The 20,932-nt window shown below is 45.5% G+C and overlaps 1 protein-coding gene across 1 annotated transcript in view; it reads left to right on the forward strand.

Annotated features, from left to right (window-relative positions):
• Xylt1 (xylosyltransferase 1) overlaps positions 1–20,932 on the forward strand; it is a 289,090-nt gene that overhangs the window by 203,622 nt on the left and 64,536 nt on the right. The window contains exons 4-5 of the mRNA XM_021168481.2: positions 10,973–11,151; positions 12,578–12,780. Coding sequence (XP_021024140.1) covers positions 10,973–11,151; positions 12,578–12,780 — 382 coding nt within the window. The remainder of the gene's footprint in view (positions 1–10,972; positions 11,152–12,577; positions 12,781–20,932) is intronic.

The following is a 20,932-nucleotide window of genomic DNA, read 5'->3' on the forward strand; positions in this document are numbered from 1 at the left end:
CCAGAATATGTACTGGAACCACCAAGTTCTTTCTTTTCTTCCCCAGTGTGTATGTGTATGATCTGTGACGTGCATAGTTATTTCTGTGAATGCTTGCACTTGACCATGTGGGAATGTGTGTGTGTGTGTGTGTGTGTGTGTGTGTGTGTGTGTGTGTCTGTCTGTCTGTCTGTCTGTCTGTCTGTTTGTCTGTCTGTCTGTCTCTGTCTGCATGTGTCTGTATCTATGTATGGACTGGTAGTCTACTTCAGTTGTTTTTTTTTCAGTCACTTTCCACCTTTACCTTTTGAGAAAAGGTCTCTCACTGATTTGACTATGCTGGCCAGTGACCTTCTGGACCTTACTTTCTCCACCCTTCAAGCATAAGCTGTCATACCCTATGGGTTTTTTTGGTGGGTTTTGTTGTTGTTGTTGTTTTATATGGGTGCTGGAGATCTGAACTCAGATTCTCAGATTTTTATTATGGGTAGTTTACCAATTGCCCCATTTTTCCAATCTCAAATTTGTTGTTGTTGTTGTTGTTGTTTGAGAAGATGTCTCACATAGCTTCAAATTGACTAGGTAGCAACATCTGGCTGTTTTCTTACATGGTTGAACATGGATGTTTAGGCCTAATAATGAGATTTGTATCCCAGTTCTGCAGGCCAGACCAGCTACTTGCTCTGAGTCTCTGTTTCCTTATCTAGGAAATGGAGATAATCAGTTCTATCCTTCCACCATTGCAATGTGGGGAGAAGATGTAAAATCACACACCCGGCAGGGCACAGAGTATCACATTATTTTTATTATAATGGCCCTTTCATCCCTGGTGCCTGGAAAAGGCCACACCAGCAAGGTGGACCAGATCTCATGGGCTGCAACCAAGCATTTTCACAGATGATGTGTAGCTGGCCAAGTGACTGGGACCCGGTGAATTGCGGGGAAATGTACCATACGCCATCAATATCCATCCCACCAGTTTCCATTTATTGAGCCGTACATCATTAGAATATCCCTGGGCTCTCCACAATAAAATCAATAAGATGGTGCAGCCACGGGCTGTGGTTTAATAACTCCAAACTTGAATAGGGGAAAGAAAATCAGTGAGCAGGAAAATGTCCTGAGTGCTTGGTCAGAGAGTAGAGGGAGACTCTTTTTGGTAGTGGGGAGGAGGGAGATTAAGGGTGAACCAGACTTAGACTCTAGGTAGAGGAGGGGTCTGGAGAGAAGAGATGTGACTGTTTAAATATAGGGCATCAAAGGTAGGTGCCAGAAAGTCTGAGCACATTATTGCCACCTGAGAACTTCCAAGGAAGGCTCAATCCAAGCACCCAACGTCATCTCAGGCTTCACAAAGGGCCCCTTGCATGACCACTAGATGCCTTCATTGCTCTACAACCACCACCAAGTGTGTTTACACAAACTGGAATGTTACAGCCTCCCCAGAGAGTGTCATCTTACCAGACTTCTTACCAGACTACAGACTACATACTTATGGGTGAATGTCCCATCCTACACCTAAGTATCATCACTCAACAGAGGACTGTACTTAATTCAGTATTTGTCAGGGTGAGACCAAGGAAAGACTTTTTTTTTCCTTTTATTTGTTTTTCTGTGGTACCGAGAAATGAGCCCAGAGTCTTGCACATGCTGGAAAAGGCTTGCCTACCTCTTAGCTAGATTCAAGGCCAGCATTGTTTTCTACATCTTATTTGCTTGTGCTTTGATTAAGATGTCCATATGTTTCTGGTATGCTGCTGGGGCTGAGAATCCTGGACCTACCCCAGTCGTTTTCAATTACCCTTGTCATAACTACCCTGGGGGAGGGCTTATCACAGCTCAGATTTTGTTCCACACACTGGAGAGTTTCTGACTTGAGAGACCTGGGTGAGGGCTGACATTTGCATTTTGCACAAATCCCCTCACTTTGGTATTGCTGCTATCCAAAGACCACCTTTTAGAAATAGCTGTGGGTCATTACTTCTCAACTAGGGAAGATTTTGCCTCTGCAACTCCATCAGGCATTGGTTAATGAGCTGAGACTTTTTGGTTTGCTCATACTGGGCAGGTACTCATGGCATCTAGTTGGTAAGGCGGGAACTGCCTAGGATAGTTCCCACATTAAAGAGCCATCTGTAACACACACAGCAACACAGCCAAGCTGGAGAACTTCGTCCAGAGGAGGTGGTGGTTAGAAGTGCTGGAGAATGGACATCTGGGCTTCAGGTGAGCTTATCACAGAGCTGCAGTGAGAGATGAGCTGCCTGGACTCTTGTTCATCAATGCCTGGCTGTGATGCATATTTAGATTCAAGTCAGACCCTAGCCTGACCTCTTGTCCATCTGTTGGCTCTGTGATCATGAGCAAGAGCCTCACTCTCTCTGAGCCTGAGTCAGTGATCTAGAAACAGATCATTTCTATGTGCAGCACTGTGACAGAATGCTGGAAAAACAGCCTGATAGATGCTTACTGTGCTAAAGTCAAAATAAAACTCAAGAGGTGGTTTCCACACAGATGTCTCCCTCTAACAGAGAGATGACTCCCCCAAAATCCCACCTCAAATGATTCCCAACAAGCTCTTCCAGAAAACCTGGAGTGAGCAAGGGCTCTGCGCCAGGAAAAGTGAATATTGCCTGGACCTCTTCAGTTCCTCTGGGATATCAAGGACTGCCTGGCATCACCTGGCTATGACCTTGTCTCCTGTGTTGAGCACACACAACACATCCTGACTGGGAAGGAAGCTGGTAGACTTAAGTTTACATCATCCATGTGCCTTCTTCACCACATGCCTTCACCACCTTCCTCCTGCCCTGCTGTATTTACTACTGTAGTTCACCTTTGTTTTTTACTTCAGTGGAAGCAGGGCAGACAAATGGAAGCTTCTGCTCTCCTGGAGCTGAAGTTATATAGGCAGTGTAAGTCACCCAGTGTGGGTGCTGGGAACTGAACTCAGGTCATCTGCAAAACAGTATGTACTCTTAACCTCAGAGCCATTTCTCCAACCCAACAGAATGCTCATTTTTATATATCCTTTAGCATACTTTAAATGCAAGATAGATAGATGGGTGGATGGATAGGTAGGTAGATAGATAGATAGATAGATGGATAGATAGATAGATAGATAGATAGATAGATAGATAGATAGATAGATGATAGATAGATAGATAGATAGATAGATAGATAGATAGATAGATAGATAGGGTATGCTCACGGGGCTGTGACAAGAAAAGAAAGAGTAAAAAGAAAGGCTGAGATGGTCTTCCCAGAACAGAACTGTTTCTCTGGAGACTTGAAGATGTCTCCCTGACACTCATTGACCTGGAGAAGACCCAGTTGCAGCTGCCACGTTGGGAACTCCTTGGGCACTTAGCTGATTGCTCCCAGAGGCTTTGCTGTAGAGCAAAGAAAGGTCTTTGGCCTAATCCAAAACCTCCAGGAAAGGAGAGTCCAGCCTCCAGCCCGTTTGCTGGGTGAGCAAACCCAGCCACGTGCAGGAGTTCAGGCTGAGTCTTGCACGTGTGCCTCTAGGGGTATGTGCATGGCTGAAGCTGTCTGCCTTCATCCGTCAGTCACAAACCATTCACTGAGCATTCTCTACCAAGCTTAGCTGTGTACCAGGCCCAGAGGCCAGGACGTCCTACAGAGAATGAAGCACAAGGACTGACAACTCGCAGGAATGGCAACCTTAGATCCAAAGAGTACCATTCAGACAGGGTCAGTTCCGTGATCGCCTTAGAATTCCAAAGTATTCAGTTTTTTTCCCACAAAATTTCAGAACTTTTATTTCTCTCACTGGTAAAATAAAGCATGGGTTCTGAGCCTGGCAGACCCAAGTGTTTCTCTCCAACATCATATACACTAGAGAGGGTAATTTCTCATTCAGCAGTAGGGGGCTATCATGGTACTTGCCTCCATGGATCTGGAGATAATTAAATGATAAACTGCAAGAGGGTGAGGGGAGTTGGCTCAGTCAATGAGGTAAGTGTTTGTTGCTCAAGCATGAGGTTTGACCCTCAGAACCCATAATCCTGGGAAAGTAGAGACCTGGTGCTTCCCTGCTGATCACCTCAGCTAAGACAGTGAGCCTCGGGTTAAGGCAGAGATTCTGTCTCAAGAAATAAAGTTTAGAGCAGTCAAAGAACATACCTGACATTGATCTTGAGTCTCCATATGCATGAGCCCAGACATGCATGCAGCAGAGAGAGAGAGAGAGAGAGAGAGAGAGAGAGAGAGAGAGAGAGAGAGGTGCACAATGCACAGCCCACACAGGCACACAATTGCACAGAAGCCAATGATGTAGCTCAATGGTACAGCACTTGCATACTATGTATAATACCCTGGGTTTTTATCCCCAGCACTGAAAAAAAAATTCCTAGTAGGAAAAAATCCTCCCTTCTTCTGATTCTGATGATGAGCCTACAAGCTCAGGGCTTCTGCCACACCCATCCTTCCTACATGGTGCTGTTGCTGACGTGTAACTGCCTCTCATCTTTGAAGGGTTGGAGACAGCCTGCACACCCCACATTATCAATGAAGCATTAGTGAGCAGAGAAGTTGGCTCTCTTCCAGAAGCTCTGCTGTGAGAAGCTGAACCCTAAACCCCGTTCCATGAGCCTCCCACGCTATGTTAAGCTAGCTGTGCCCCAGCTCACAGCTTCTGACCCAAGCCCATCTGCATGCAACCTCATTTCCACTTCTCTTCAGTCCAAAGGACCAAGTAAGCCAGAAAATGACACTCTCCCATGCCAGGAGGCACTTTGAGAATATAAACAGAATCAACAGAGAGCCTTGTTGGTAGAGTCTATTCCAGGCCAGTTGCTCCTTCCAGTTGCCTGTGATCAGGGGCAGATACTGGGAAGAAACATTCTAGGTGTGGGTGTTCACTTGTGAGCAGGGGAGTCAGGGTGAGGTCTGCTCTAACCTGATCAGATTGTTAGGAACCAGGACAGCCTTGGACAAGAGCCCCTCAGGGCTGAGCTGACTATTGTTTGATTCTAACGATTGTGGGCCAGTGGCTAAATAGAAATGGTCCAATTACACTTTCATTTGCTGAGCATTTGCTGCAGGTTTGGTCCTGTGCTCAGCACTGGACATAAACACATGGTAGAGAGGCAAGACATCTATGCCTACATCCATATCTATGTGTCTATCTGTATGTGTCTGTATAGATAGCTATATCCATTCATAGTGGAGAACACAAAGGCTTTCAGAGATCACATAACACCACCTAAAATCTCAAACTCATCCTGACCACAGGCCAAATCTAAAATCCTTATGTGGGAGTTAATAGAACTCTAGTTAAAAGCACATCCTATTCTTGCAGGGGACCTGAGTTTGGTTCCCAGCACCCATGTTGGTAACTCACAACCTTATAACTTCAACACCAAGGAATCCAACCCACACACAAATACATAATTGAATTTTAAATCTCTTCATAACCCCAGTGTCTTTCTTTCATCTCCAGATTAAAATTCTACAAGGCACTCCAATCACAAACACACCCGGCACATATACAGAATATATTTGCAGTATCAACCCCTGTCCTTCAGGAACCCATTCCAATATAGAAGTTGCCTGAGGCCAGATAGCACTACACAACTCAACATACTCCCTCCTCCCTGCCCACCCCCTCACTGAGTGTCCATGATTCTTATATAAGATTGCATAGAATTTGCTTATAGTCCTCAACCTTCTCTTGTAGACCATTGCTAGATTATTCAAAACACCCAAATGCAGTATAACTAATTGTGTTTAGAGTAGAACAATAAGAAATGTCTGTATATGTTCAAGAGTGGCATATTATGTGTACGTGCATGCACATGTCTCTGTGTGTGCAGATGCATGTATCAGATACTTACAAGCAAGGGGACCTCTTCAAGTGTCATTCCCCAGACATTGTCTTGAGATTTTTGTTGTTTACTTGTTGGTTGTTTGTTATTTCTTTTTTATTTTTGAGACACCATCTCTCATTATCCTGGAGCTTGCCAAGTAGACTAGACTGGCCTTCAGGCATTCTTCTTTTTCCACCCTCCTAGCATTGGGATTACAAGTGTGCACCTCCTGGGGATTGAACTCAGGACCTTATGTGCACAAGGCAAGCACTATATCATCTGAGCTATCTCCCTAGCCTGCTCATTTGTGTTTAAAATAAAACTTTTCAGTTGATAGTTGGTTGGCTCTACAAATACAGAGCCCACAGATACAAATGAATGCTTGCTTCCTGATTCTTTTCTTACACACACACCCCTATAAAACAGTGTAGGCATAATGATAAGTTCATATCAACAACTCATAACTGGATAGGGTAATCATAGGAATACCCCTAAGTTGTTTCCTTCTGGAATTTTTGCACTTGATTCTTTTGGACAGAGGGTAGCATAATTGAAGCCAAGGAAGGTGTGTGTCATGGAGGACAAGCTGGCCTTTGTGGCTCTCTTCCTGTCCCCATCCTTGACACCCAAGGGTTGCATGGTCCTCTTATAGCCCATGTGATACTGAGTCATGCTGAGTTGGTATAAGAGGCTTAGCATGGTCCACCCTGTTACCAGGGGAGCCGCTGGGTTCCTCTCCTCAGTCTTCACTTCTGCACTGCCAACGCATACTTGATATTCTCCCCCATCAGTGTGGCTTTTAGCATTCATCCAGAGTCTCGGCTTCTCTGGCTGCCTCTAATCACTCTGATTTTTCCACTTAGTTTCTATTTTATGCCACAGGAATCTGATTACGTTGTTAAGTTCCTGCCTCTTTCTTGGGAGCTGGACAGAGTGTGAGTTTTAGCCTTTCAGAGACCCTATCTGAAGAGACCCACATGACTCTGACCTTACAACTTCATCTATCCAACAGATGGAGATCAGCTGACCTGCTTCTGAGAACAGATGCCCCTCCTTTATACAATGGGGACAGTTGGATGGCACAGAATGATAGTGTTTAGGATCCTGGGACACAGACTCAATCTGCAACTCAACTTCCTCCCTCCCTCCCTCCCTCCCTCCCTCCCTCCCTTCCTTTGTCTTTTCTCCCTCCCCTCCCTTATTTTCTCTCTTCCTCCTCCATCCCTTTCTCCCTTCCTCCCTCCTCTACCCTCTCTCTTTCTTTCTGTCCCATGGGTGGAACCTACTGTCTTGAGTATGCCAGGCTGACTCTCTACCATTGAATTATATATCTAGCTCTTGGGTTTTAAGACTTACCCTTACTATGTATTCCAGACTAGTCTCAAACTGGTGGCTCTCTCCTGATTCAGTCTCCGAAGTGTTTGGACTTCAGGTGTGTACCACCACAGCCAGCAGCTTAACTACTTCTTAACAAGGACCTCCCTGAGTCACAGCTTCCTTGTGCACTAAGGCCAACTGTCTGCTCCAGAAAAAAAAATTTACAGGAAATTTTTTATGACAGGATAACCATTTCACTTGTATGATGTGATTTCCAAACACTCGCTTCCCTACTCCAGAACTGAAGCATCCACAACTCTGTATATCTGTTATGAATATGTCTGCTCTCTAACACTGTAAAGAGAATTTACAAAAGGTGGGGGATTTTTGTGTTTTTGTTTTTGTTTTATCAGCATCAATGCCCAAGACATGCTTTAAAGGACAGTACAGGGTCACTTACCTGGCTTGGTCACTGCCTAACACCACTCTTTGGCACCAGACATGTGGACAGAGTAGGATGTCTTTGGACTTGGCTGTTCAGCTTTTTCTCCCACCTCTGCCTTCACAGTGAGGCCTGGGAAACATGCCAAACATTCTAAGCCTCAAACAGTGTTAATGCATTCTTAACCAGGACCAAATAACAAACGACTCAGAGCCCCCAACATAGTTTGTGGCAGGCCCTCAGGAAACATAAGCTCCTCTGAACTACCACAACATCCACTTTTCATCAGAATTCATTTGTTCATTCATTCACTCATTCAGCAACTCAGTCAAGAGACCCTGTGACTAGAGACCAAATGAGTGTTGAATGAATGAATAGCATTTGGTATGATAGGATGTCAGATGGGGAGTTGAATGATTTCCTGAGTTTGGATGGATGGATGAATTAGGTGGGAGGGGGTGGTTAGGTTGTTGGAGTGAGTAGATGGGTAAATGAATTGTGTATGTGTGTGTATGTATATATGTGTGTGTGTGTGTGTGTGTGTGTGTTTGAGAGAGAGACAGAGACAGACAGAGAGAGTATATGCATTGTCCATATAAAATGGGTAGATAGGTAGATTAATAGTTAGATGGATGAGTGGGTAGGTAGATGAATGAAATGAGAAAATGTTTGTATGGATGGGTAGATGTAATCAATAGGCTTATGGATAAATGGATATATGAAACTTTATTGGTCATCGAGAGTCAGTTCCTCATCAAATACAGAAATTCTTTAATAACCCTTTTAAAAGCCTCTGGATCCCTGCCTTCTTACCTCCAATAACTTACAAAATATTTCATTAACAAACACCATTGTCAACTTTTCAAAGTCTTACTGTGATTGTGTAGTCTAAGTTAGTGGTTAAGGGCATGGTCTTTAAGAGCTGGGTTTCCAGCTCAGCTTAACTAATTAAAGCTGCATGACCTTGAACAAATCCCTTGGCCTCTCTAAGCCATGGCTTTTCATCTGAAGAATGGAGGTAATAGCAACCTTGCTGGGTTGTCAGGACGATTAATGAAATAATGAGATCAAGGCCAGACCAGTGCTCCAAACAGGTATTGTTATTGGACAGAGCTGGCCTGTCCACTCTTGAGGCTTTTGTTCTTCTCAGAGCACCTGCTGTGCGTTGGATTTTACCTGAGCATTATGCATCTGATGGTAAATAAGAAGGATAAAGTCCCTCATCTCCTGCACCTTATGCTCTAGCAGAATGCTCAGATAATAAACAAGCAAACACATAAACAACTTCAGATGGTGCTAAATGATGTGCAGAAAATTGGAACAGGTAAAGTGAGAGATGGAGAGTGAAGATGATCTTTTATTGGACTTGGGCTGGTGACAAGAAGTTGTTGCCATTCTAAGCTCCAGGGAGATGGTATCCACGAACGAGGAATCACTATCAAAAAGCCCCAAGATAAAGGAGTTTGTATAGGTAGGGTAAAAAGCAAGAAATCAAGGAGTAAGCTGGTCATGTGACTGCTCGGAGCAGAGGTCAGAGGAGAGGCTGTGTCAAGTCGAAAGCCCAACCCTGTGGTTTAGACATTACTCCTGTTGGTTTGGGGTGGGGAGTGTTGTTTGGTTTGGTTTGATGATTTTGTCATTCATTAAAAAATAGATGAATGATTTAAAGCATACAAGTTTCACTATGAAGCCTAGACTGGCCTAGAATTTGTGATTCTCCTGCCTCAGCCTCCCAAATACTGAGATTACAGGTATGTGTCACCATCCTGGGTTTGAACATCCTTCATTTTAATCTTGTCCCCTGGAAAGAGCCTTCATCTGACAGCCACTAAGCTTTCTGATAGTCGCCACCACACACTCCCACTCTGGGTCTGCTGACCACGAGGCTGAGCAGTCTGCATTCTCAGGAACCTCAGTCGACACTCTGGACACTTGAAACCATAGCAACTTCAGTCTGGATACCTGAAACCATAGCAATGTTCTGGACCTCACAAACCCAGAGCCTGCCAAGAATAACGTTAAACTACAAGAGATTAGATCAGTCTGGGAGATCCAGGCAGCACCAAGTCAGTGTAACTTGTAACACACTAAACCAGGAAGGGGTTACACACTGGCCTTGGCCCTGGAGATGGGGATTTTCTAAGGCTGATGTTGAGATAAGAAGTGTCTGGAACCATTTATCCAGGTGGATTGGGGAGAGGATCTGGCTCTCCAAAGGTAACATATGATAGTCCATGAGAGTGACAGATCTCCAGCCTGGATGATCTGGAGCTCAGCCGGGTCATTAGGACTTAGATAGCAGCAGCGGTCCCTCTCAGAAGAGCTTCCCTCTGTGTTGGGTTTCTTCTGGTAACTTCTCTCCATGCAGGAATGGAAAAGGTCTTACCATCTTCCAGTTTGATGTGCAGCGAGGACTTCTTTACCTGTTAGCTCCCACAAAACTAAGGCATTGTCTCCTTGGCAAACTGCTTGTTTGACTCAAACATCCATCCAAAGAGTGTTGCACGAAGGGAGTGCCAAGTTCTGGCCAGCCAGTCCTGAACACTAGGCCACCTCTGGATTGATAATCAGGATGATGCTTCCTACATCTGTAGACGGAGCATGGGCAAGAGAAGGAGACACAGAAAATGTAAGATAAAGTGCTGAGGAAATAGTTCAGATGGTAAGGTGCTTACAGTTCAAGCATAGAGACACAAGGGCAGATCCTCAGCACCTATGTAACAAAGCCAGTTCTGCAATCCTCGTGCTAAGGAGGCAGAGACAAGAGGATCACTATTGCTGTGATGAACCATCATGACCAAAACAACTTGTGGAGAATAGGGTTTATCTGACTTAAACATCCATATCACTATTTATCATTGAAGGAAGTTAGGACAGGAACTCGAACAGGTCAAGAACCTGGAGTCAGGGGCTGCTTACTGGCTTGCTCCTCATGGCTTCTCATCCTTCTTTCCTATAGAACCCCAAGACGACCAGCCCAGAAATGGCACATAGTGGACTGGGCCTTTCCATGTCCATCACTAATTAAGAAAAAGCTCTACAGGCTTGTCTACAGCCTGATCTTCTGGATCATTCTCTTACCTGAGATCCTCTCTTCTCCGATGACTTTAGCGTATGTCAAGTTGGCATAAAACTAGCCAGCACATAGTCAAATGTATGTATCAGTCTTTTCAAATTCCTGTGGCATAGAGAGAACAACATAAGCCGCGAAGAGTCTCCTACCACTTTGTATATGAACAACACAGGGGTCTAGGACTTGCTTGATTCAACTGACTCAAGCTCTAGGATTCTATACAGATGCTATCTATGTTCCTGTCCCAGGGGAAGGGTAGGAGACCGTTCGTACTTTCTAAAGGGCAGACCATCCTCAACCTCATCTCTATGGTCTTCTGGTTTTCCCTAGGCAAAGCCAACAAGAATGTCCAGTGGGATGAGGATGCTGTGGACCTGTGGAGGATGCCTGCCAACCCAGTCAGAATCGCCTTTGTCCTGGTGGTCCATGGCCGGGCCTCTCGACAGCTACAGCGCATGTTCAAGGCCATCTACCACAAAGACCATTTCTACTATATCCATGTGGATAAGGTAAGGAGCCACTAATCATATCCCTGTGCTGGGCTTCCTCTGCAGTCTGTCTGTCCATCTCTGATCCTTCCTTCCACCTCCCAAGTCCAGGCTGAAGTTTAGAGATAGAACAGCAGCATGTGATCCCTAAGTGGTCTGAGTCTCTGTGTGTGGTTGTGTGGTTGTGTGGTTGTGTGGTTGTGTGTGTGTGTGTTAGTTTCAGAATGTTTCGTTGTGGTGCTGTTTTTTCTATAGAAAAGCTTGGTTGTTTGTCTTTTTAATCTTCCTCAACACATGATAATTACACATTTATTGATTAAAATTTGATATGTTGCTATATGTATGCACAGTGAGCTAGTCAGTTCAGAAAATTAGCATATCCATAGCTTTAAATTCCTTTCATTTCTTTGTGCTCAGATCATTCCAGATCCTCCCATGGGAGGAATTCTCACCTAGCTTTTTACACCATGTTCTGCATTACTGGTAGTGTTTGTCTTCCTCCTACAAAACATAACATAACACACTCACACACACAAATTTCTTTGCAAAACCTAAATGTGCTGTGTTTTGTTTTGTTTTTTACCTTGTCCTTTCCCTGTCTAGTGCACACTGCCTGTGCTCACAGATCTGTGATGCTAGCTATCCTAGGAGTGAGCGCACTTTTTCTAGAGAAGTCCAGGTAGTTGAAATATCCTTTTAGACCATATGCTAATCAGTTCTTCCCTTGCCTGACTGCAGACACAGACAACTGTCAATCAATAGACATGCCTGTATGCTAATACAACCTTATTACCAAAACTCATACTTGGCTTGCTGACCCAGGAGTCATCTCTTCCTAGAAGTCCCATTAATCTGTTGATGTCACAAGATATGTGCATGTCTAGAACCCTAGACCTAAGGCGGAGGCAGGAAGGTTGCTCTGAGGTCAAGTTCAGCCCCATTCTTCTCAGAAAAGCACAGGTTGAGGTTCTAAGACAGTGGTAGACTTCTCACCTAGTACAAGGCCCAGTTATAGCTTTAACACTAAATGAATCCAAAGAGGTAAAGGGCTATTTTCATCCCCAAGATGTGTTTCCAGTCACCCTGTGAAACAGTAAGGGAAAAGAGGGGGTCCTGAACATAGATAGAACATAGAAACCCCATCTCCTACCCACAAAGACTCAAGTTTAGATAGGCCCATGTTCTTGAGCTTGATACGTTGAGATAACATGCAGCAGTCATCTAATATCATGTAGTGTTCTAGGTCCATCACCTCAAGTCCACTGGTTAACTAACTCAACTTAAGTAGCCAGTGGTTAATATTGGTATAGAAAGACACTGCAGGCCAGCATGACAACAGCCAGTTCCACTGTGCTCAGACACACCAACTACAAGGGACAGGAGTAGTCGGGATATCCAATGGCTGATGTTTTCTGATCCCCTTTCTCCTTCTCTCTCCTTGGAAAAGCGTTCCAATTACCTGCATCGGCAAGTGCTCCAGTTCTCCAGGCAGTACGACAATGTCCGAGTCACCTCCTGGAGGATGGCCACCATTTGGGGTGGAGCCAGCCTCCTATCCACCTACCTGCAGAGCATGCGGGATCTACTAGAGATGACTGACTGGCCCTGGGACTTCTTCATCAACCTCAGTGCTGCTGACTACCCCATCAGGTGAGGCAGTCACCGGCTCCAAGCCCCAGTTCCAGGGTCCTGCTTCCCTCCCCTCTTCCCTTAACAACAGTGAGGAAACAAAAAAGCAGTCAGCTCCCTGTCCAATGAAGCATCCAGCCTCATAAGATGCGCTGTGTTCTCTATGAGATCAGCTAGCATTGAATTCAGAGAGCAGAGGGCAGAAGTGGGAGTGCATTGTATTCCTAATGACAAAGGCCAGGAGAAGCCTTGTGAATAATAATAGAAGAAGATGAACTGAAGGGTGCTGCCGCAGAAAGTGTTCCATGGCAGAGAAGAGCTAGGCCAGCCCTCCCTGAGGCAAGAACGTACCGGTGTGGGCAAGAGGCGGTTGGGCTTGGAAGTGATGTAACAGATAAGGAGGGATCGAGTAACCAGACACAGAGTCAGAGAGTACTCCTAGGGTATGTCATGGAACTGTTACTCCAAGCCAAATGAAAGTGTGTTTTGAGCGGAGGAAGGACAGATCTGACCTTGATGTTGAGCTCAAAGCAGCCTATTAGAATGGCAGTTGCTTAAAGCAGCCCAGGCAAGGTCACATATAGGAAGTGAGAAAGACCCTAAAATATATTCTAGAGCAAGATGTGCAATCAAGGATGGAACACAGAAGAGCAGGAAGAACATTCTAGACCAAGCTTTGTAAGCCATGCACTATTGATGTTTGGGCTGGCAAATTCTTTACTATGGGGCTTCCCCTTGCCCTGTCAGGTGTTTATCTGTGTCTTTGGTCTTTACCTACGCTCCTAATAGCATGTTCTGCCCACCTGTATTCTTCTCACACAATGTCTGACGATATTGCCAAATGTCCTGTGGGGGCCTAGATCACCTACAGCTGAGAGTACCACTTCTTTATATGAGAAAACATAATGGGCAAAATTATTAATAAAAAAATGAACATTTTGCATCTGAAAAATCTAAAACTGGATGGAGTTTAGTGAACAAGAGCCTGATGAAAGGTGACTTTAGCTAGACAAGAATAGGGCAAGGGGTTGTCTTCCAATAAAGGACTGAATTCAGAAATTTCTCCAAAATGCAGTATATAGCAACTCCTGCGGGAGGGCATTCCTTGAGCCTTTTAGGGAACCCAGTAGTTAGGTGGTCAAACTGAGGTCCACAATCATAGAGTGAAGACATGACAAAGCAAGGATTAGAACCAGTTCTGTCCATTTCCAAAGTAGATGTTCTTTCTGCTTGAAATTTACCTCTTGGGAAAATCAGGAGAGTGGGCTGTCTGTATAGCTGCAACCTGCCTAGAAGATGCAGAAGGAAGCAGGTAGGCATACCCACAGCTGCCACCCCCAATGCTTTGCATTAATTGCAGTCCCAGCTGTAACCATGACCACTCACCCAGGAGGGTAAGGGTCTGAGAGGATGCAGGCTCAGACTCTCACCAGACCGCTCAGCATGGAAATCGGAGATGAGCTATCAAAGCAGCAGCAGACTTACAGGGACATAAATTCACCCATGTGATACCAAGAGGCAATAACAGACTATAGCAGAGCACCAGGCATTGCAAGGCACTTGGTGCACATCAGCTGCTGCCATCTAAGTTGCAGCCGAGTTTGCATTTTTTTTCTTTGCAAGGGCCCCAGCTGTCTTCCTCAGACCATGTGCTGAAGGTGTTCTTCCTGGCTCCTTTAGCTTTACAACTCAGTGTTTGTGTCTGTGCCTCGCTTGCTCTTCCTCCGTCTCCCAGGTAATTGCCAGAGTGTCCACCCACCCTCTCAGCTCTTCTGCGCACTCTGTCTTGTCAGTCTCAAGGCTAGCGGCAGCTCGTGCTCCGGGCTCTGCTATTTCCTCTTGCTGTTGTTTCTATGAAGTCGCCCCACACAAAAACATATGGATTTTGCAGATGAATGGTTTCATCCTGGGCAACTCTGATAGGTTTCACGTTCCATCTGCTGTTCCATCTGTAGCTTCTAAAACGACTCCTTCCATCCCAGGAAGAATAAGAAAGTTAAGAGCTTTCCCAAAGTGCGGTGGAAGTGCCCACTTTAGACATTTCCGAGAGGCTCTGAGGACTTAGGGAGTCTTCATGGACAGAAGCAGCCTGAGGTATCCACTCTGAGTCCCCCTCCCCCTGCCCACCATTACTGGGCGTACAGCCTCTCTTCCGAGGTAATTAAGACTCACTGGCTGATAGAGGCATAGACATGTTAGCTCCTGGACACAGGTAGCCATGTGCGTTGGTGCATACTACTTCAATTGTGTATGCCTTAATTTTCTACCTTAAAATTGAGCATGACAGCAGTGCTTCTTGCAAGAGATTGTTGGGGGAGGAAAATGAAAAATGGTCCCACAGAGGCAACACACAGCCTGATGCATAGCAAGTTCTGGGTAAACACAGGCTGGTCACAGCCATGGGGTGATGTGTGTATCACAGGCAGGACTTCACACTCCCCCTCCCTTCAAAATATTTCCCCTTTTCCTCTTATGGAGTGAAAAGACAAGTGATTATTTTTTGCCTCTCATCCCTTCCCAAGGTGTGAAAGGCAGAGTGAATCTGGGAACAGTGTTTCAAGAGAAAACAAGACATAATTTGTGTGTAAAGGAGATTCATGTGTGGATAATGGACAGACTAAGCATGCTCAGACAGTATAATTTACCGTCCCACTGTTGATAGCAGTACTGCCCTGTGTAGGCTCTGGTTGAAACTAGTAAATGCACAATGTATAGTTAGACATGAGTGTTCCCAAGTTCTAGTTCTCATCAAAAGGCATGCTCGCCATATTTCTCATGTCTTGCCAACCAAGGAAGTAAGCATACCTAGCGTCCTGTTGACCGGCCACATGTATGTGGGGATGAGGCCACGAACTACTGGCCACATGTATGTGGGGATGAGGCCACTAACATTTCTCCCTCTTGTTTGGTTTGGACCTGCACAGAGACATCCATCATTCGGACTTTTGCTTTAGCAAAGGGTAGAAGGTTGAATATGTCCACAGCCCTGCTCAGGGTTCATACTCTGCCTGTGGTATGTGTGTGTGTGTGTGTGCGTGTGCATGTACATGTGCATTTGTGTAACAGAAGCTGTTGCCTATGGGAAACAGTGTTGGGATATTTCAAGCTAAACCCAGGATTTGCCTTTTCTGCCTCTTGGGGACACAGGGCTATAACACGTAGCACATGGGACCCACTATGTAGACATATAAGTTATGTTAATCACAGACGCAAACCTGTGTCTTGAGAGAGTACCAGTGTTGGGGACCGTACATTTGAATAAATTAGAAAATGCAAGTAGATAAGACAGGAAGCAAGTAGCCAGACCTCTCTACGATCTTTCCAAATCCGGTTTGTATGAGACCTAACGTGGAAACACTCACTGCATACCTATTATGTTCCATAACCTCTGTTGGGGAATTTAACACATATTTTGATTCTCATCCTATAAAAGAAAGATGTATAAGAAGCCTACTAGGAGCTTCACAAGCTTACCGTGGGTCAAAGCCTTGTCAAGATCAGTGGTTTAACAGACATACTGTGAGTCAAAGATTTGACAAGTCCTGGAGCAGAGCTGAAGTGCCCAAGGATTGGAAATCAATGGGGGCACCCAAATTCTGTGCTCAGTCATTCCTATGTCATCATCCCTTCCATCTCTCATTGGCTCATGGGGATAGAAGAATCCCTGTGACTGACATCAAGAGGTAGTTACAGACAGGAGTGCACAGCCCATGGGTGCACAGTGCTTTGTGGGTGCCAACCTTCCAATGATGCTGTGGGCAAGGTGTATTTCCGGTGTAATTCTTGCTTACTCCTGAATCTCTGCTGAACAGGAGAGCTCTCTCTCTCCAGCAGTTCTGGTTGCCTGGGACAGAATCAGAGTCACAAATAGAAATCAGAGACTCGGGTTTGAAATCTAAGCTTCCTTTAACTTCTTCCTCTTTGTCTTACTGCCCAACCTCGTGTAGAGCAATTCAGGGGTATATTGGGGGTGGAAGAGTTCAAGCCACCCTAGTGAGCCCAGTGGAGAGAACCCTATATACCCATGAATGAATTCAGCAGATGGGACTCCTTCTAACAAACCCAAACAAATTTCATAGGTCTACTGTGAGTCAAAGTCTTGACAAGACCCAGCCAAGGTCTTGTGATCAAACAGAAGAGCTAATAGAACAGGACCTTGAGTTCACTTGTTAATCTGTTGGTGCCCTGGTGCCCACACTAGGAAGCAGGAGATCTTATGTTCATCTTGAGATATAGTGTTGGTGGTTATGGGAGAAGAGATGGAAGGGCCCACATAGAGGTAGGAAAACCATGGAGAAGGTCAGTGCTTCTGATGCTCCCAGAACCATGTCAACAGAACTGCTCTCAACCTCCAGGCAGAGGCAAGCATCCAGAAGCCATAGGAGCTTCCAGAATCCATGCAGTCATTTAGCCTCACAGCTAATCCAGCCAGGCAGCCACCTTCTGCCTGGGGAACTCGAGCCCCACACCTGCGCAGACATCCTCCTTCAGGAGACTCACAGAGCATTTCCATGGGAGATGGAGCAAGAGAAGAACAGCCCAGTGGCCTGAGACAAGAATTTGGCAGAGCAGGTTCATAAGCGTTGCTTGTGAGCCAGAGAAATCACAGCCTATAGATTCGAACAGAATGGAGGTGGTGGTGGTGGCAGTGGTGATGGTGGTGGTGGTGGCAGTGGTGATGGTGGTGGTGGTGGTGGTGGTGGTGGTGGTGGTGATGGTGTGTAAGTACAGATGCACATGTACCATGGCATGCATGTGTCAATCAGAGGACAACCTCCCGTCTGTCCTCACCTTCCATTTTGTTAGATACAGGGTCTCCTTTTCACTATCACATACTCTAGGCAACTTGGTTCATGAGCTTCCAAGGATTCTCTTTTCCTCCCCTCTTACCTCACCACAGGAGTGCTGTGATCACAGACACTCATCACTGTGTCTTTCTTTACCTGAGTCCTAGGGATCCAAACTCAGCTCTGTATATGTGTATGGCAAGTGTTCTACCCACTGAGTCATCTCCCCAGCCCTCAAGCCATCCTTCTAGAACATCACCCCAGCCCACAGCCATCTAACTTCACATCTCCCCAGGGCAGGTAGAAACTTGTGTACCCTTCTTAGTGCTGCTGAACCCAGCATCCACCCACACAGCCTAATAGTAACCTAACAGACACTCTCATATGCATCCTCACTTCAGATGCCCTCCAACCACAGCCAGGTTGGACCCTCATCAACTCAGCCCCACTCAGAAACCCCCAGGGGATCACAAGCTAAACCACACCCAGAGAGACCAGAACTTCTGGCAAGCTTTTACCAGGTAGCTCCCCAGGTTGAGGCCCTGGAGATTGGAGGCTGTAGCAGGGAGACATTTCTCTCTCAGTGGGGCTTTAACCATCATGATGAGTTACTCAGTAAAGACAATCTGGGCTATGAATGATTCTCAGAAATCCAGGGCTCTGCTTTGGACCTACTGATTACAGATTCTCTGTGTATAAGGATCTCTGCACATTTAAATCTCAGCATATGGTTGTAACACAAGGAAGAGGGCCAAAATCCACTGTCATGAGGTGGGGGCAGAGACATTCATCACAGAATTTCAGAAACAGAAAACAAATAACTGCTGTGATAGGAGGTATGGGTTACTGGAGAGATGGCTCGGTCGGTAAAACGCTTGCCAGCAAGCATATGGACCACGGCTTAATCCCCAGAACCCGTGTAAATGATGGTGAGTGCTTTGTAATGTCAGTGCTGAGGAGGTGAGGACCAAGCAGTAGATCTGGGCTCACTGGATAATCAGCTTAGCCAATCCTTGAGTTGCAGGCTAATAAGAGATACTGTCTCAAAACACAAGGTGAACAACTCCTGACCTACAACACCTGAAACTTCACAAGTGAACACACACACACACACACACACAAATGATGCACACACACACAAAAAAACAATAAAATATATGAGCTGCAGGAAATAACTGAGCTTGCCAGGAAATCTTATTTTAGGGTGCCAGCTTGGGTCTTTGAGGTGACCTGTGCTCTTTCAGCATCCGAACCACTTTTGTCTGTGAGTGCTCAGAAATGCTCACCCTCTTTCCTGAGACCCTGAAGCCCCAGGGACAAAAACATCCAACAAAATCTCCTCCCAGATAATGTGGGATCTGAAAGGGTGCACCTGCTCTGCTGCTGCTGATGCGGGGACTGGGATAGCGAGCCTTGCTGGTAATTATGCTGTTAACGGCCTTGTTTGCATCCCGTAGCAAAATAAACATATCTCTAGGCCTGTTATTTTTCCAGCCGACAGCCCACACCCCCTACACACACACCCTCCGCCTTTGCAGAAATGCCACTTGTTTTCCTCCTGCCTGATGCTCAAGCATTGTTGATCTGTATTTTAGATCAGACAGCTCTTGGGCCTTCTTGAAACTAAGACGGACCCCCCCCCCCATTATCTACTAGACAAAAGGGGAGCAGCTGGAGTTCTCTTGAGAGCAGAGGGAAAACATTCAGGTTCCTCGGGAAGCCACAAGTGGTCACTTGGGTTTAGGACATCATCTTTACCCTGTAAATAAGGATGGAGATTTCTGGAGGGATGGAGAGGATGCATAGCAGCAGAGGGAATGTTGTAGAACAAAGGGCAGGAAGTGGATGGAGGTTTGCCTGAGCAGTGTTGCCAGCACCAACATGCTGCAGTTTCCTCCTAACTCACTCACTGGCTTTCGTAGGACAGGGAGACTGTGCAGCCTCCTGGGAGAGAATTGGTGTGACTTCCTATCACATTTCTTCTTTTAAAAAAAAAATCAGATGCTGGGGAGGAAGGTTTGGATGGCTCATTCTTGAGTGGAACTAAATCTACTCTCTGGGCTGCAGTCTGGCACAGTTGGTTCTTCCTACAAAGGCTGCTCTTTGAGAGACTATTGGAATCCAGGCAATATGCTAATGCAGAACCCTCTAGTGACACATTTAGGGGTGATGCAAATGCACCCTAACATATCATCCAAAGCTGTGGACCACATGATGCCACACAAAAAATTGAAATGTGCCTCATGGGGCAAAGCAACTAACTTCTAAATTTTATTTTAACATAAAGGTTAACAGTGACCCAGAATCCTTATGTTTGTTTCACAGAGCACAACTCCACTAGACAATATTAATTATTTGCTTTTATAATCCCAAAAGAGGGGTGAGCCAATGTTTCAAAAAAAAAAAAAAAAACCCAGATTGCTACAACTCCTTGCTGATGGTCTCACCAGATATCAGGTCTATGGTATGGTGAATTTTTTTAAAGGTATTTCATCCTAATTTCTTCCACCGTGGACCTCAAGGGTCTCCATCTTGTCCTGGCTGTTCCTCTGTGGCCACGGGAAGGAATGGTATGCATGCAAGGATGCTCTAAGTACATGCTGAGGATTTGAATGTGAGCCTAGGGTAGTCCATGGTGCAGGCAAACAGCTCTGTGGTGTCTGTTATCCCTCTTGCCTATTCCTGACACCTAACTTCTACACTGGTAGAAGTTCATTTCAAGGGCAACCTGGATAGATAGCATCTCTTAAAATGTCAAGTGGAACAGGGATTTGTGTTTGCTGCTTTTTTATATTGATGATGGAAGAGATTCGGAGGAGTACAGGGCCTACTGGGCAGAGTTATATTACAACCGTTAGATGAAAAAATGTAAAATGTGAGTTTTTACATCTTTATTATGTGCATCTCCTCCCTTGGTGACATTCTGCATCATGGCTCTGCATGCTGAGTAACCTGTCAGGGCCCTAAAAGTAGACGCCCAGCAGAACCCCTGGAGATCTGCCCTTCTCCCCTTCTCCCGTAGACAATCACAGTTGATGACATTTCTAGGAGCTTAGTGGGCATGATATGCTGGGCCTTGTGTTTGTCAGGTATGATCCATGGTCATTCTTGAAACAGCCTCGGGTGGGAGATGCCACCCCAGGATCTCATTGTACAGATGAACAAACAGAAGCTGTGAAGTAAGAGAATTTTTTCAGGGTCTCAAAACTCAGGCATCAGGACTAAGATTCAGATCCGTGGTGTGTCCATCACTGGGGAGAAGAAGGAGCTGAGTTCTTCCCAAACAGTTCCTGTCACTCTTTAAAAAACAACAACAATATCATCATCAGCATCATCAGCATCATGTGGTATGTGTGTGTGTGTGTGTGTGTGTGTGTGTGTGTGTG

Source organism: Mus caroli, chromosome 7 (genome assembly GCF_900094665.2).
Source record: "Mus caroli chromosome 7, CAROLI_EIJ_v1.1, whole genome shotgun sequence".
Classification (NCBI taxonomy): domain Eukaryota; kingdom Metazoa; phylum Chordata; class Mammalia; order Rodentia; family Muridae; genus Mus; species Mus caroli.